Here is a 17,875-nt window from a genome sequence, read left to right as displayed (position 1 = left end):
CCAGCAAACTGCTGGGAGAGAGATGTATTGCTTTTAACATTAGATCGGATGCTACAGGTTTCCCTATGGCACACACACAAACCAAGAACGATGTGACAAGAGGGGGATTTTGTCAAATACTTTTTATTAAGGGCCTGTTGCAAAGTCCCCCCTTCCCATTTTCCAGCTCCATTCACAGGCAGTGAAAACCGGGAGTGGGGGGATTTTTAGGGCGGGCAGCAAAACATTAAAAAGGTTTATAGAGGAGATCTTTATGGAGGTCATGGTGGTGTTTTGTCGGCCCCCCCACTCCCGGCTTTACACACATACATTTCAAATATGGCATTTATTAACAGCTAAGGTGACACTTGTAAGAAGTTGGAGAGATTCTAGAGACCACCCTCTCTAAAAGGGTTTGAGTATACAGATATATTAGACCAGGAGAACGTTTTGTAAAGGGGAGGGCATATTCCCCTCCGTGGGCCAGTTGATGTCAGTAGGTGTGGCCACTGTCAGGGATGAGTCCCAGCCTTTGCAGATGTCTGACAGCTCCAATTCTGAGTCAGAGTCAGAGCTGCTAGATCAAAGCATAGGGGAGGGACCCCCTCTAGAGTGCCTAGATGCTGGGAGAGATTCTTCCAAAGCCCTTGATGAATAGATGGCCCAGGCTCACTCCCTGCCCCCTCCCTCCACTGTGGAAACTCAAGTTTCTGAGAAGGAGGAGGAAGAGGGGTACGTCGCAAAGTTAAGCAGGAAAAGCAGGGCTCACATACTCTGCCCGGATAGCCACCCTTGGAAACCAAAGTAGGAGGGAGTCACCCTAAGGGAGGGGCATCGCTGTGAAGCAAGCTTCGCCATGAGGTTCATGCCCAAATGGTCAGCAGCTTCACTACCCTCCGGTTTATCTCCTCTAATTGGGGATCGCAGATTAGTTGTTTAGGAGCCTGAGGCAGTCTGAGAGTTTCCTTGAATATTCATTTGTAGAGAGGGTAGTCTCTAGCAAATAAAGTCATATTAGCCTGAAGCTTTGTCTATTGTGGTGTTGGTTGTGAAGGGTAAGGATGATCCATTTCTGACAGCCACGCTGACTGACATCATTGCCTTGCCCCCACCCCTTTTGCTTTTCTCCATGCTGAGAGAGCCCCAGAGTGCTGAGCCTCTCAGCACAGAGAAAGGGACTCGGCTGGTGATGGAAGCAGCAGCCGCTCCTCTCAGTGCCGGCTGCTGTGCACGTCACGCATCATATCCATGTTGGTGGCCCACCAAGTGCAAATGGACTCAGCTGGCACTGGAACAGGAGATGCTCCCCCCGATGCTGGCTGAATCCCCTGTCTCCTGCATCCCCACAATTTTCTCCAATCTTTTATCAGAGATAAGAGCTGGGATTCCCCTGTGTACTGCTTGCCCTTCCAATTGGGAGGGAGAGCAATGTGCAGGGGAATCCCTGCTGTTATCTCCAATCACAGATAGGAGATAATGGTTGGGATTTCCCTGGGAGTGGGGCTTAGAGGCCAAGTCCTGCCCCACTGAGGAATCCAAAGAGGCTCCATGGGCTGGTTGTGGAACCTCTGTGGGTCAGAGATTCCCCATCACCATATACTAGAGGCAAGATTCATATTAAAGATTGTGAGATAAGGGTAAATTATTCTGGGAATTCTGTTAAGAATTCTGGCACATGACGATGTGTAACAGAGGTAGATGAATTAATTGTGGTGAAGAGCAGTCGCTGTGCTACTTCCGAAGAAAGCCAATAAATGCAAAAAATTAAATTGGAATCTGTCCTCTGACATCATGTGCCACCAGCTAACCAGGAGTTTGACAATGAAATGCGTTATTCGTCCCAAATAAATAAAACACATTTGTAAAAGGGCTATATAAGCATTTGGGGCAGGGGGACTTAATAGTCAAGGCAGGAAGTCTCATTAAGCTGCTTTTGTGCCTGAACTACTTCTGAACATATTTGTGAGGAATGCCTTTATTATCAAATCATTGATTTTGTGAGTTTTGAATAGTTGCATTAATCTTTTGCTTCACGCTGTCAGATCTGGTGTATCTTTCTCCCATGATAGGGCTAAGCAATTTAACTCTTCCTTCAGAGAAGGCAGGATAAAATGATGGCTTGCTTTCTTGCCAGAAGGGCACCATTCCATGACTGAGACCTGTTGCATCTGTGCTGGTGCTAATGCAAGGCATGGTTAATGCCAAACTGCGCTTTACAGCTGTGGTTTGGAAGTGGGTTTGCACACTGGTTTACAGCTAAGCATGTTCCTTGGTAACACTGACTGTAACAATGAACCATGGATAGATCCGGAAATGGGACATAGAGGTAATTTGAAAATGAGAAAGTGGGCACAGGTCATGAGCCCATGGGCCATTCCTGATCTGCTAGCTGTGGTTAATAAATCAGACAACATTACATCTGCTGCATTGGTGTTCTAACTGTAAGCCTTACTACCCACTGTAATAAATAATGGTGGGGAGAAAGTGGAAAAGCATCAATTTTTATCCTTCATAGGAAAGATTTAGATTAATTACAGATGTATGGCAAGACTTTTTCTTGTTAAAACTATTCTTGGGCTATTTCTTTATACATCTTCACATCACATCTGCTTTACCCAACTCCCATCCTCAGCATCTCTCTCAAGAATAGGGGAAGTCCTCTTTAAAACATATGAAGCAAACTCAGTGGGGAATTTTTATGAGTCACACAGTTGTGGCATTTCTACCGTATGGGTGGCCATATGGTAAAGCTTTTTGGCTCCATCTCAGCTGAACAGCTGTGCCTCCAAATTAGACTAAAGCAGTGTGATATTTCCTCCTTTTATCTGTAAACACCTTTGTCATCTCCCACAGGGTGCTATTTTTGTTTTTTTAAGGTAGAGAGAGAAGGGAAGCGACATCTTAGTTTAAACCAGGAGCCTTCATATCACATTCATGACCTGCTTATGAATTAATTGAATTATTAATTCAGATTAATTTTGTACTTATCCCTTGAAACTTCCGACAGCTAAGATCCTCTGGCAAAAGTGAATACAGAGGCTGCGTGTCAGATAGAGTAGGAAAGAACATCTCAGGATGCTCACTTCATCCCATAAGCTGTTTGGTTTAGGCCATCCTACCTCAACCTGGTACCCTCCAGATGTGCTGGACTGCAAAGCCCAGCATCTGCACTGGCAAGTGGAGTTGTAGTCCAGCATATCTGAGAGGTACCGGGTTGGGGAAGGACCACAGATAATGGAGTTCAGGCAGGGACATCACGAAAGCTACCGGTTTAGTTGCTAAGTAGTTTTCAGACACTAGATAATGGAATCTCCAAATCCAGAGGCATTAGGCCTATAAATACAAGATGCTGGGTGCCAAAAACAGAAGGTTATGATCATTGTGCCCTGCTGGCAAGAGAATCTGACTGGAGTGGCAATAGGGATGGGCAAATGAGCGATGTTCATGATCGGCAGGACTCTCTGAACATCATCTCGCCACGCGTCTCATGCCCGGTTCCCGTTCGCTGCTTGCTCTGTGCAAATGGGAAACTTGTGCAAATCAAGCAGCAAATGAGCAGGAGCTTTGTGAAAATCTCCCCAAATCTGCACAAATTTCCTCCATAGACTAAAAAAAAGGATGATTGAGTCTACTGAGAAAATTTATGCAAATTAGGAAATTTGCACGAGTCGAACTAGGAATCAGGAATGAGATGAATGCAAGCATGTATTTGACCATTTGCAGATTTTGGGGGCAGATGCGTGCTTGTGCTCACGTTTGGCGCTTCAAACGGGGCATGCTCACATGTTTTGCAAGCAAGAACAAAATCCTCATGCATCCCTAAGGGGCAACTGTTTGAAATGGAATGCTGGACTAGGTGGGACCCCTCACTGTTCTCTTATGTACTCACACTAGCCACATCAGGCATGTTTCATTCATTTTGCTTTCAGCTGAGCTGACAAACAGCTCCAATGTGTTAGGCTGGGAGTCATGGATGTAGGAAGCTGGCAGCAGAAGAGTTCACATGAGCAAAGACAGCTGGTGCTAAGAACATAAAAAGCTGCTTATGCTGGACAAGACCAAGTCAAGCTAATCTAGTATTGTGTTTACCAACATCGGTCAGCCCTTGGGAAGCTCACAAGCAGAACATAATACTGATATACTGCACCACAACAAGGAGTTAATCTGTTTATCATAGTCAATCACAGTTAATTGGAAAAAATCATTGAAGACAGGTTTAACTTCTCTCCCCACCCCTAAAAACCTCTTGGTTAGATCAGGGCCTGCCCTACCATTAGGCAGAGTGCACAATAAGAAATAACCATTACAACACAGTATCGATTATTATTTATCAGTAAAGTGTAAGCCTTTTTTTCCTCCTGTATTAATTTACTTAGTATGTTTGTATGTTATGATATGGTTTTATATTATTTAATCTGTATCCTGCCTTGGGCCTTTTTGAGCCAAAAGGTGAAAAAGAAACATACATACATACATACATACATACATATATAAATAAATAACTATTTTGAAATGTTATTTAGTTTTTAAACTGCAGCGTGTATGTATCATGTTAAGAGTATGTATCATGTTTCCTGGATTCTTGGACCAAAAGAGACATTATTTTCATTTTTGCCTTAGAGTAGGTGTAGAGGACCCAAATCAAATCAGCACCCTAGCATGGGTGATTTTAACTGTTCCCCACCCTGCTGTGGGCCCGATCTGTTTTGGGTCTCCCACACCTGCAATTTCTCTTGCTGAATAGTGATCCATTTGCTTTATGGAATAATGTCTTGTTTCAGTCCGCTCATAGGTGGGAATGCCTTTTCTAAGATGATGCCTACAGCAGCATCTATAGGCAGTCCTGTAAAAACAAACAAAGTAGACATTTTCCTTTGAAATCTATTGTTTTATTCATATGCTGATGAATTAATTGAGTGATCATCCGGTAAAATTTCTTTATTTGGGCAACAACCCTAAAAATGACCTCTCAGTAAAGTGCAAGTCTTTTGCAGCCAATTCATGCAATTATTTTCTCCTCATGGTCCTGCTGTGTGAATGAGCCTATGCCCTCCTTTGGTTCCACTGCAATTTTGTAACTTAAAAACACAATTTTGTTGGGTTCTGAAAACAGGGAAGTGTTCTGTAGCTCCTTTGTAACCATGGTTTTGTTTATCATTTCAGATTCAGGAATATCCTATTGATCCTAAAGCCAACAAGCTTCCCTTCTTGCGTAATCCAGATATTTTGGTTGGAGAAAATGACCTGACAGCTTTAAGTTACCTCCATGAACCTGCAGTCTTGCACAACTTAAAAGTCCGATTCTTGGAATCAAACAACATCTATACCTACTGTGGTGAGTTTTACAGTCTGCCATCTCTTGCAGTATGAGTGTTTGGGTGGTTGGAGGGTGGCAGGGGTGTGAAATGTGAGAGAGGATACAGTGGCCATATTTGCACATAATAAGCCAGAAATCCTGGGAATCCTGGTTTATTAAACCACAATGTGCATGAGCTGCATGCTGGTTCATGCAGCCCATGCAGCTCTTCCCACTTGTTTGAATTTGATGTTACATCTGAGCCCAGGGTTATGGTTTATTGGATTCAAAGAAGCCAGGATTCATAAACCACCTTTAAACAAGAGTTTATTGTTGGCTTTCAAATCCAGGCTTGTTTGGGTGCAATAAAACATAATCCCAGGTTTGGATATAATGCTTTGTTGACAGTCCAGAAAAGCCAGTCAGAAGGTTGAAGAACTAGTTCAAAACTCCTGCCATTTAAAGGCCAACAGTACAGGGCTAAAGGATTGGTGACATCTTTCATAACCAAACTCACATACATGATAGGACAGACAGATGAGCAGGAAATGAACATCTGTTTTGGCAGGATATAAAGTCTCTCAGTGCATCAAAGCAGTACCGCTAATCATGCAGTGTTTTATTTATTTTTTAAATCATTTTGACAGGACTTTGTTTTGTAAATCACCTTGTGGACTTTTTCTAAAAGATGGGATATAAATGGTCTAAATACAATAAAGTCCTACTGCATAGAGAGCTGTTTATTCTCAGAAGGACCTGTTTCTTGCCATGTTCCAAGAAGAAAGTATGGAAAATTTAAACTTCAGAATGCATTTATCTATTGCATTGGTTCTTAAATTTTGGTTTGGAGACAACCAGTTGTCCCTGGTATGCTCCTGAGACCAGACTGAATATAATAGAGGAGGACCCAAAAGACTGAGTGTCTAAAAACAAAACCTACCACATGCTGAAGAGGCAGTCCACTTCAGTTTACATTTTAACATTTAAACTGAAAAACAACTTGCTTCTTCAGCAGTTCAAATGGCTATAGCGGGAATTTCAAAGAACTCTGAGTGCACATTTCTCCCTTATGTGCACATTAATCTTTGTTGGATTGTGGTTATAGAGGGCAACTGTAACAGCTGAGTTTTAATTTGGAAACCTTTCAAGCATCTTTTTATATGGTGACCATAAGGCAGGAAGCAAAATAGAATCAGGCTAGAACAGCAGCTGTTAATGAGGCAGAATTATTTCTTTCTTTCTTTATTTCTTTCTTTCTTTCTCTCTCTCTCTCTCTCTCTCTGTGTGTGTGTATGTGCTAGCTTTGAATACTTGGGTAGAAAAGAGATTTACAAATTGAGACAGCAGATCAGAGGTTCTTATTTAAGTATGTGCTGAAAATTCTGCTTTTTGTGCATGGCTTTAACTGTTTTCATTCTTATGTGTTTTTAAGGTATTGTGCTCGTTGCCATTAATCCCTATGAACAGTTGCCAATCTATGGACAAGATGTCATCTATGCATACAGTGGCCAAAACATGGGAGATATGGATCCTCATATCTTTGCAGTTGCAGAAGAAGCATATAAGCAAATGGCCAGGTGAGTAGAAGACTCCCCCACCCCGCCCCTTTATAGGCAGATCATGCACTAAAACTAAGGCAGATGCTACTGCAAACTAGCGTAAAAATAAATCCAAACTAAGCTAGCCAACTATGACCAGCGTTCTGGAAATGTTCGTGGCTGACATTATGTCATGCATTGTTCATCACTGAATGCAGCTTGCAAAGAGTCCTGAGATGCACAACTTCCTTTCTCCCTTTCTGATCAGTTTCCAAGTCCACATAGTTCTATTGGGGGGAAAATATAAATGTGCATTTGCCATGTTGTGCTAAAATTCTACTATCCGTTGAATTATCCATGAAAATTGGTTATGAGGATAGTTTTGTAGAGAGGCTAGTGGTCTTGAAGATGGTTTAAATAAAGGAAGAGCCACAGCTCAGTAGTATTGCCCCCAAAGAACATGCAGAAGGGCCCAGGTTCAATGCCCAGCCTCTCCTGGTAGGGCTGGGAAAGACTCCTGCCTGAAACCTTGGAGAGCTGCTGCCAGTCAGTGTTGGCAGTACTGGGCTAGATGGAGCAACGGTCTGACGCCAGATAAGGCAGCTTCCTATGTGCTTGTCTTCACAGATCCGTGCTTTATGGTAGGGGTGTTGAACCTCTCTCAGCCTGAGAGCCAAATTCTATTTTGGGAGAACTCTTGGGGGCCACATTCCGGTGGCGGGTGAGGTTGAAGGCAAAATGGGGTGGAACCACAGGCAAAGCGGGGTGGGGGGTGTCAAAATGCCAGCATATTTTAGCTTGAAGTTCTTACTGCCAATAACTAAGCCTTAGGAGCATTTCAGCTTTTTAGACTGGGGGGAAAAAACTGCACAAAACCTGGGAAACCAGCAAATGATTGCTGGTTGGAAGAAAGGGGGTGGGGTCAGGGGAGGGGGCGTAGCTATCTGGGGAACCCTGGAGAGCCAGACTGGGACCCCAGGCAGACTGGATTTGGCCAGAAGTTCTGCACCTGTGCTTTGTGGTTCCTAGGTGGTTGTCTTCTCCTTGTCCTCCTCCCACCTCTCCATGAATGCTGACCCATCAAACCCAGTGAAAGACACGTACACCATTAGGGCTCCAGGGCTTAAATTGGGAACTTTGGGGAATGGAAACCACCCTGGCTGACCTACTTGGAACGGTGAAACCTCCAAGTGCCAAAGGGAATAGGCATGTGCGACATCACACCGTTGCTCTGAGTGCATGTTCTCATAGAAAGGCAGGATATAAATTATACAGATAGATTAAATCAAAATTGCCCGCTGTGATGGGCAGGCAGATTGAAGCCTCTGGTTTGGCTAGATTTAGAGATGCACAAACCTCCTGCTGCCTGCCCCAAAAGGAGTCGAGCCTTTGCGAGGGTTGCAAGCCAACACTTTCAAAGGCCCGAAGGCTTTGCTGGCGTTCAGAGTGAATGCTCGCAAAGCATCCTCCTTGGCTGCCACCCCTGTCCTCTGCCCCAAGGCAGCTGACCCTGGGGCAGGAGGAAGGCAGTGGGGGCAGTGGCTTCAGACACCCATAGTCTTTGGCAGCGTGTGATCTTCACCAAGGAGAACCGCATCCAGGATGTCAGTGGGCATGCCGGCTGGGGTTGATAGGAGTTGCAGAACAACTCCTGGAAGGCTGCTCTAGAGAGCCAAAGGAACGGGGAGGCCACTTGCAAGCCTTCGGTCAGGGTGGCTTGCAATTGCCTACCGAGCTAGATGTAGTGTAAGTACTAGGAACCTGGTTGTCTTCCCTTGCCTGGTCAGCAGGCACTGTTCTCTTGAAACTCCTGGTGCCAAGTTTCCACTTGTTCCTCATCCATTCCTTTCTGCTACTTCTAGCATCTCCATACTCTTCTAGACCTAGATTTGAGTTCGCCTGTCCCTGGCCAGATCCTTCTACCGACCCACATGCAATATTTATATTATTAGTCTTCATAAAAAAACACGAGCAACTATGCAAACCGAGCAACGTTCTGCAAAAGTTTTAGATTCCCATGCATCAATTCCAGTTGTAAAATTTGGGGCTCTACTTTCTGTGGTTGCAAAATGTAGAAGCTTTGAGCTTTGAGTACAGCATTCCAGAGGCTGTGGCTATATCTGAACTTATACTCGACTTCAGTATTCAGAAAAGCTTATTTTGTCCTCTCCTCCTTTTTAAGCATTCTTGGTTAGTGGCAGGAGATGATGGTGCATCAGCAAATTCCAAGAACTTTGCACTGGAGCTCTTAAATAGGTGCTTTATTTCTCTCTCCTGGAAGCAAAAGCATTTACTGCACCTCCCTTATTGATCTTATTACTTTTTACCGCTGTTACTTCCAGTGCAACTTTATCATCATGACAACAGTGCTTGAGCCAAGTTCAGAACTGCTGTGAGCAGGGGCAACACTCCTGGCTTAATTGGGGTTTAATCCACCCACTCGTGTACTTAAATTGGTCCAGGCTGCAGGCGAAAGTTGCTGACGAGTTGGTGTGAGCAGAGACTCCTGAGACATGGGAATCTCCACAGCGGTTTTTATCTTTCAAGCAAATTTTAGAATAGGATTGAGCCTACATAGTTGGGATCTTTTGCCCTTCTTGGTGGAACCAGTAATGCAGAATAAGCACAGCGTCTTTATGTCTGACCTTGATGCACAAAAAGCTGAGAAGGGTGAAAAAGCGTAGCGCCTACCTCAGCAAAGCGCTTGACCACTTTCCCGTCTACGGATATGCTGAAGCTAGATATAAATAATGGTGTTTGGGGGCTGTTTGCAAGAGGGGTTGCTGCTTGAGGCGCACACCCTAATCCTGTGATTTCGCCTTGTAATCAAGTGTTGTGCATTGTTTTAAAAGGCTATTTGACCAAAGGTAGCCATGGGGTGAAAGAAATGTGTCTCTGTATGCCATTGGAAGTGATGCCTTTCAACTCTGAAATGACTGTCTGTGTTCAGCATGAGATGGAGTGTTGCTCATACACTTTTTTTTTTTTAGAATACTTTTTATGTATTTTTGTCTTTATAAATAAAAAAACAATACCAACAACCTGATCAATAACTACCATTTTCTAACAATACAGTATTCTTAGGAGGACACAACACTACCGAAAACTAGAAGAAAGGGGGAAAAAAGAAAGGAAAAAGAAAAAAAAGAATTCCCCCCCTTCTTTTTTAAAGGGTTAAATTTAAATTCCAATACATACAGGCTTCAGATCCCATTCTAATTTAGAAACTATACCTATAACATTAGCGATATTACAATTTAATAACCAACCTTACATTTCAATATCATACCATCAGTCTTATAGCAAGGAAGCAGGCCTACAATTCATTCCCAGCAACCATATATTGCCCTTAAGTTAGAATATAATAGTAATATTAAAGCTTAACAGTTTAACCAACCAGAAAGCTTACTTAGTAGTCTTATAATAATGATAATAATAGTAATAATCATAATAACAACAGCAAAAAAGAGAAAGAAATGAAATTATAATGTTATATAATAATAAAGCTTGAAAGCAACCTTACAACAGTCAGTAATATATTTTATACTAGATATATAAATGAGTGTGCACAATACACCCTCAATCATATATTTAAATACAGCATATCGTAATGAGAATTTAAAGAAAAATAAAAAAGAAGAATGAAAGAGCAAATGAATGATGTATAATCAGTTATCCTTTACCTAACCTGAATCGTGCAGACTAAACATAAACAATTAACAAAACTTGTTTAAAGATTCCAGTTCATGGGGCTGGAACAGAAGTCTCACACATTTTTACGTCCAGCCATGTCTCCGCCATTTCATGATTTTGGAACTTCTTCAACTGACCTTCCGAAACAATGCAAAATGTGTTGCTCATACACTTTATGTGCAAATAGATGTAGGAGAACCTTGTTACCATTGATGATGATGATGAAAGGAAAGTAGCTTTTGGAGGTGAGAACTTGAAGGAGAGAAGCAACAGAGTGCTTAACTTTGCCTGCAGCTTCTTCATTCCAAATTATGCCCCCCCCCCCCAGCACTGTCATGACCCAAGTGTCAAGCCCCTATGATCAGGAGAAGGATCTGAGGACACTAAGGAGGAAGAAGGCTGGGTGCAGGAATCATCCCCAGAGGACACCTCTCTGCCAGACACGTCTGTGAGAGGAGAACCTTGGTAGCCAGTGCTTCTTCCTCTTATGTGGCCTGAAGAAGTCATTCTGCCCTCCTCCTCAGACTCCAAAGACTCCACCTTTAGCAGGGATGAAGCCTCCCTCCCCAGCTCCATTGGAACCACCTAAAGAATTGAGCATGGCCCCTTTAAGCACTGACAGCTTCTTCATTGTGGGAGACAGAGCTAGAAATCCTGAGCTTCCTACAGCCTGTATCAGGTGCCTCTAACCTTTTGGGGTCACTAGACAGATTTGGGATGTTGAGAGTGTTGTGGGCACTCTCACAAAATGGCTGTCATTGGGAAAGGGCTTGCCCATTGCTAAAATAGCTGCACAAAACACTCATTTGCCAGAAGGCAAACTGGTGAGACTAAAAGAAAAGTATCTTGCCCAAGAACCTAAGTACAAGATGGGGCGGCGTTTGAGCTCCAAAACAAACAAAAACCCACTCTTTTGAACACAAATAAAGATGGCAGTGGAAGACAGCACTTCAGTTTGCAGCATGCCAGCCTCCCTGTAGTAAAACTTCTTAAGAAATAAAATAAAAATCAAGAGGGGCAGGGAGCTTGGTGGGCACCGATAGGTGTCTGTGGCATGTTGTACCCATGAGCACCACACTGGAGACGCCAGGCCTAGTTGGCTTCACACCTATGCTGGAGCAACTTAGTCTGCTGCTCCTGTATGCAACCTGAACTTCTCCCAGCTCTACTTGGAGCTGTCCGTGGTCCTGCTTTACCTGTTTTTCCTACAGATTCTGCCTAGAATAGGACAATCCCCCCCTCCCCTCACCCTTTTACAGGATATGCAAGTTTGTCTTCACAAACGTACATTATGATCCCTCTGTCAGATAAAGCTGCTTGCAGGAGGAAATTGAGTGCTGAATGTAGCGTTCAGGTTGGTTCATACCAGGAGAGGCACTCCATCAGACACTGAGACAGCTTCCTATGTTCCAGGGTGAAAGCAATTGCATTTTGGGCTTACCACATATAGTAATCCTTCCTTTAGGTGATGCTTAAGGAAAAATATGTATGTTGTGGTATGCTTTTTGTGTGTGATTGCTTTGTGGTCAGGTAACAGGAGAGAAAGAAAATGGGTGGGGGGATGTTTGGAACACTTATCAGAATTCCAAACATGTACCCCGACCTGAAAAGGTTTGGGGACCCCTGCTTTAATTATTTCATTACTCTTACACCTTGCAGTTGTCTCTGGGTGTTCTGATGTGCCTTGGCACCCAGTTGGGGAATTACTGCTCCTAGGTGCTCTCACAAAATGGCTGCCATTGGGGCACCTTGCCTGCTCCTCGGTTTTGTCACCTACTTGGGACTACAGAAATGGGGTGGCAGATCTCAGAGACCTCTCAGGCCACAATGGCATGTATGGCTTGGTGGGTCGCAAGTCACAGGCCACTCTGGTTTGGGATATGCTGATTCAGTAACCTGAGACCCACAAACCATGTAAGGATGGTTAAAGTGACTAGGAATCCAGCAAGCTGCCTTATCCCAGGGTTAGAGTATTTGTCTAGCCCTCTGTTGTCTATTCTAGAATGGCTTTCCAGGATCACCAGCAGATTTTGTTCCCATCCCCTGCAGCCTGATCGTTTAAGCAAGAGATGCCAGGCATTGAACCTGGGACCCCCAGCAGGCAAAGCAGGCGTTCTGTCTCTGAGCTATGGCTCTTCCCCATTGCTCATACACAAACCATAGTGTCACACCTGATGTACAACCGGATCACTTTAGTTAGTATATATTTAATACTAGCATTGGTTGTGGAAGAGTTAATAGGTTCAGAAGTTCCGAGAACATGGAGTACAGTACATCTAAAAGCTTTTTATAGTAAAATATAATTTCTTGCAATTTAGAGCACGCACTTGGCCACCTGTTGGGTGCGTTTCAATCCAATAAGCAGTTCGGCTCCTGCAATCCACCTTTAAAATTATACAGTTGAGTACTTCTCTTTGGTCCTAGGTCTACAATTATCGTTATACTAGCCCAAGATAAAATAATGTGTGTGAGCTCACACAAAGCTTGAAGCTCAGCAGTTACCTGATTTTCAGTATGTCAGGACAGTTGTTCTTTAGTCCTTTCTGGAAAGGTGGTGTTTGGCAGGTTACAGGATTTTACCAGTACAATATTAAAGGGGATAATTGTTAAAATATTTTCAGTTACCCCTGGGGAGGTAATTTGCATTTGCATCTGTACAGCCAGATCTTCAACCAGAGCCTGTCTCTTACCTGTTTCTAATGCAGCCTGTGTGACCAGGTATTGGTGGTGAAGCTATTCAGTTCTCTGCAAGATCCTGTGCATGTCGATGTCTGTTTGGGATGAGACAGACTGATGGCGGTGGAACTAAGGTCTGAGGGAGTTTATGATGTTGACTAAGCCCCTGTTCTCCCCAATACACCTTTACCACTGCCTGTTTTTGGCCCCGAAGTCACCCCCGAAGAGTCGGAAGCGACTGAATGAATAAACAACAACAAATCAGTGATATGGGGAAGTCTGTGGCGGCATAACATTGTAAAACTGCACTGTAGATCTCTTTTTGGGTAGTTTTGATGAAGTCATGGCGTCAAGTTTCAGGGAAGTCTTTGTGACTAGAAAAAGTTGAAGCTTCTGTGCTTTCATAACAATGATTGGTGAATGCTGCCCTCACAGTGTAATATATTGCATTCACTGCTTTACAGTTCAAGCAACAAATTCAGTGTTCTGCTCAGTAAAAGGATTTTAAGTCTCCAACCCATTTATAGTATGTATCATTGTCGTTCTCACTGCGTAAATTAGACATTGGCTTTTTTTATCCTTTAGCTGCATCATCTGGCTCTTTCTTCAATTCTAAAGAAGGTTTAGATGGACTAGCAATTTAATATGGCATGACATATCCTTTGTGTGCTGTTTCAGAATCACTGGGCAGACCAGAATTGCTCTGTTTGGACTGCTGGCTCACATGAGACTTGATTGTGCTGTGACTTGCAAGACAGTGTTCAGAAAGGGATTGAAGAAATGCATGGAAGGAAAATCCCTATAATTTGGTTTTATAGTTTGATTTCCTTCATTCTCACATAGAATTAGTGCATCCATCTTATTGGGGTGGGGATGGGGGAAAGAAACAAAACAATGCTATCTAAACAGTTACATGAGAGAAGTCCTGTTTGGCAGCCATTGACATTTTCAGTGGATTTTTAAATGATGTATACACATAACAAGATCTAGTGGCTGTATGTCAAAATAAGATGAACTCAACACAGGGGCAAGATGAATCTCAGGCTTTTTAGTAGAGGGGACAGGTGAACCTAACTCATGTATAACAAAATGGCCCTTTGCCTCCTCATGGGGAGACCTGCTGTCAAGACCAGATAAACCATAGAGCTACTACTGAAGGCCCCCAGGTTTTCAGCACTTTCAGGGACTCCCAATTCAGCTTCTGTTTTAAAAACTAAGTCTCTGGCCCTCATGGTTGCGGAGAGAAGTGTGTGACTTGTGTTTGACAGATGGACTAGATGGGCTATCAACGCTCTGTTTTTTAACTACTGGTGTTTTATTTTCCAAAGAGAGAATAATAATGAAACAATGTGTAAAGGCATGACACAGTGAAAATATGTGCCCTGGGATCCAGTGCAGTTGGTGAAGCACTGACATAATATGATAATCAGTAACACCCAGCCCTAGTTAACGGCCTCACAGCTGTATTTTGGACTAATTGCAGTTTCTGAAGCATCTTCAGAGGCAGCCCAACATATGACATGTTACAGTACTCAAAGGCAAACCACTGAAAGATATTCCAGAATGATCATGCAGTGCTCTAATGATCAGTGGAAACCCGGTTATAATAACAGACTACACAACAGCCCAGGTAGTGTATAGTACAGAGAATGGACAGATGTTCAGATACAGTTACAAACGATTGAAACCCACATGTGTGTGTGTCCTTTCTAGAGGGTAGAAGGGACACGGGTGATCTAGAATCTGCTGCTGGTGAGCATATCCATGAACCTGCAGGTGAGCCAAATGAAGAGCCCATAAATATTCATTCAGCACAAACATCTCCACTGGACAACACAGCTGCAAATGCAAGTAGGAGCCTTTCCCAACCTTGGGTCCCATATGTTGTTGGAATACAACTCTCATAATCCCCATCCAACATGGAAAATGTTCCTGTGTTCCTAACACCGGGGGACCCACAGTTGGGAAAAGCTGCACGACACACTCCAGATACAAGAGGCGTTTCAAGCCCTAAATCGAGGTTGGGTGGGGAGGTGGCTAGAGATGCGCAAAATCCACAGGAGGAATTACATAGGTCCATGTAATCCAGAAATGTGGAAAATGGATGTTCTGGGGCCAAATGTGCTGCCTGGGCCCCACATCAATGAATGGAGGACCTGATCGGTATCAGTATTTTAGTGTGAGCCTTTGACATGCATTCACAACCGAGCTAGATGCTCCTGTGCAGATCCAGCATGGCCCAGTTGTTGCCACTTTCCACCACTCAGCGGAGGGGAACTGAGCTATGTAGGGGCTGTAGCTCAGTGGTAGAGCACGTGCTTTGGATGCAGAAAATCCCAGGTTCAATCCCTGGCATCTCCAGACAGGGCTGCAAAATCTCCTGCCTGAAACCTGGGAGAGCTGCTGCCAATCAGTGTCGACAATACTGGGCTATATGGAGCAATGGTCTAATCTGATATAAAGTAGCTTCCTATGTTCCTATGAGTGCTGCCTTCTCTGTAGCCCCACCCAGTGGTAACTGAGCCAATTTGTGCTTGAACAAAGGTTTCTCATAGTGGTCAACAGCCGTCCCTGCGTGGGGGTAAAGGCCCTTGTACACGATGGCCTAAGAATTGCTTAGCATGTTCTAAAGGGGGGTGAAGGTCTGCAGAGGAGAAGAGCGAATAGTGAATATTTTAAAAAGAATATTAATGCAGGAACTTCCACCTTTTTTACTTTAAGCAGAATCGAGTAGCAACACTTCAAGTGTGTGTGTGTGTGTGTGTGTGTGTGTGTGTGTGTAGACTTCCTTGAGTTTCTGCCAGGTGTAAAAGAGAGAATGACAGCTAGACTTTATGATCCTTGGGGAAGGAAGATCCTCCTCAAAGAAAGAGAGAACAGATTTGGAGACCATCCTGTGATTTAAGATTTCCACAGGATAGACCTCCATGGAAGCAAGCAGCCTGCACAAATTTGATTATGACCATCACCACCCCAACCTGTTTATATCAACGCATCACATAACACACAGAATGTCCTTCGTGGAACTAATCTGAAGGGCAAAGTCCAATCATTGTCCTTGTAAAATGGGCTGGGTGGGACCTAGGAAGAGTTTTGTGGCAACAGAGGGTGGCCCTGCCTCTTCCTTTGAGGGCAATAGGTTGTAGAACAAAATGCTTTCAGCTCCTGCTATTCATGGAGAGCAAAAATCATACACAAGACAAGATGCAAATGTAATTGGCATTTGTAATAGGACACGGTATCTGACTCTGTATTGAAAGCGGAATTGTTGAAATGGCAATCAGAAGAGCGTCTTATTTGACTGCTCTCTACAGGCTTTCTTTACTTCCCATAAATGTGCTATTGAGCCATGGGATTTAGAATAAGTAAGTAAAATTACCATGCAGAATGGCTTCCTCTACAAGTATCACTTTGGAATATAGGCAAGCAAGCCTTGGCATGAAAGGAAGGGCCTGTATGAACAGCTGAAAATAGGTAAAAGCTGAACTGTAAATCTCATTGTTTCTGTCTGCAAAGCAATACATGGGGAAATATAATAGGGCTGTGAGTGGACCCCCCAATCCGCCTCGAAGGCCGCTTCAGGGCTTCTGAGGCGGGGCCAATTTGCTTCGGGCTGATTCAGGAGGCTCCCAACCCACTTTGGCCTCCAGAGCCAAACAAGGATTCAGACATCTGAATCCCACTTCGCCCCCAGCTCCTTACCTGAGCCCTCTGGACGCTCAGCTGTGTTGTTGTTCGGGGGGGGGGAGCCGCTGCTGCCAGCTCCTGGGCCCTCTGGACATGTGCTGGCAGCCATCTTGCTGTTCTGGCGGGGGGGAGGCATTTTAAAAATCTTTGTAAACCGCCCAGAGAGCTTTGGCTATTGGGCACTATACAAATGTAATAAACAAACAAACATGGCTGCTGACACGTGTCCAGAGGGCCTAGGAGCTGGCGGCAGCAGCTCCCCAAGCGGTGGCAGCTCCCCCACCCAGAACAACAGCACAGCTGGGAGTGCACATCTAGAGGGCCCAGGTAAGGAGCTGGGGGCTGGGCAGCAGTGGCAGCGCGGCTGGGCTGGGCTTCTGGAGTACAGCAAAGCGCACCGAGACACTTCAGAGCGACCCGACCCGCTTTGTCCCCCCTGCACCTTGCCTTGGAAGCGACGCAAAGCTCCCTGCCTTGACTCAGAGCTCAGGCTTTGGGCCAAAGCGGTGCACAGCCCTAGAATATAATGTCAGCATGTCCTTCTTTTGTACCAGGAAGTAGCAGGGAAAGAGAAAATAATAGTTCCATCAGCTTGAAGTTAAAAGGCAGTTTATTGTGAAAACAAGAGTCTTATGGCACCTTGTAGACTAACACATTTAGTATGGCAGGCTTCACAAAACCTGCTGCCCTCCAGATGTATTGGATTACAACCACCATCAACCCAAGCCAGTATGGCATGATGGGAGTTGTAGTCCAACACAGCTGGGGGCACCAGGTTGAGGGAGGCTAACGTTCCGTTGACCAGAGGCTACTTCATCAGATGCATAGAATGCCATCCTGTGATGGCATACACACGCAGGCACGCGCGCACACACGCGCGCGGGGGTACTGTGAAAAGAAGGAAAACACATTAGCAGTGAGGTCAGAGGGGAATGAAATACAAGAAATACAGACAGTGATAATTAGTAAAAACAAAGAGGTGTGTAAAATAATTACAGAGACCTTC

At 44.2% G+C, this 17,875-nt stretch overlaps 1 protein-coding gene across 1 annotated transcript in view; it reads left to right on the top strand.

Moving 5' to 3' along the window:
- MYO5B (myosin VB) overlaps positions 1–17,875 on the top strand; it is a 386,556-nt gene that overhangs the window by 122,845 nt on the left and 245,836 nt on the right. The window contains exons 3-4 of the mRNA XM_084832892.1: positions 5,143–5,314; positions 6,708–6,852. Coding sequence (XP_084689018.1) covers positions 5,143–5,314; positions 6,708–6,852 — 317 coding nt within the window. The remainder of the gene's footprint in view (positions 1–5,142; positions 5,315–6,707; positions 6,853–17,875) is intronic.

This window comes from Heloderma suspectum, chromosome 2 (assembly GCF_057233095.1).
Source record: "Heloderma suspectum isolate Gila_16-S chromosome 2, 16-S_ref, whole genome shotgun sequence".
NCBI lineage: Eukaryota > Metazoa > Chordata > Lepidosauria > Squamata > Helodermatidae > Heloderma > Heloderma suspectum.
Note: the sequence above shows the minus strand (reverse complement) of the source record. Positions and strands in the feature narration are given on the sequence as shown.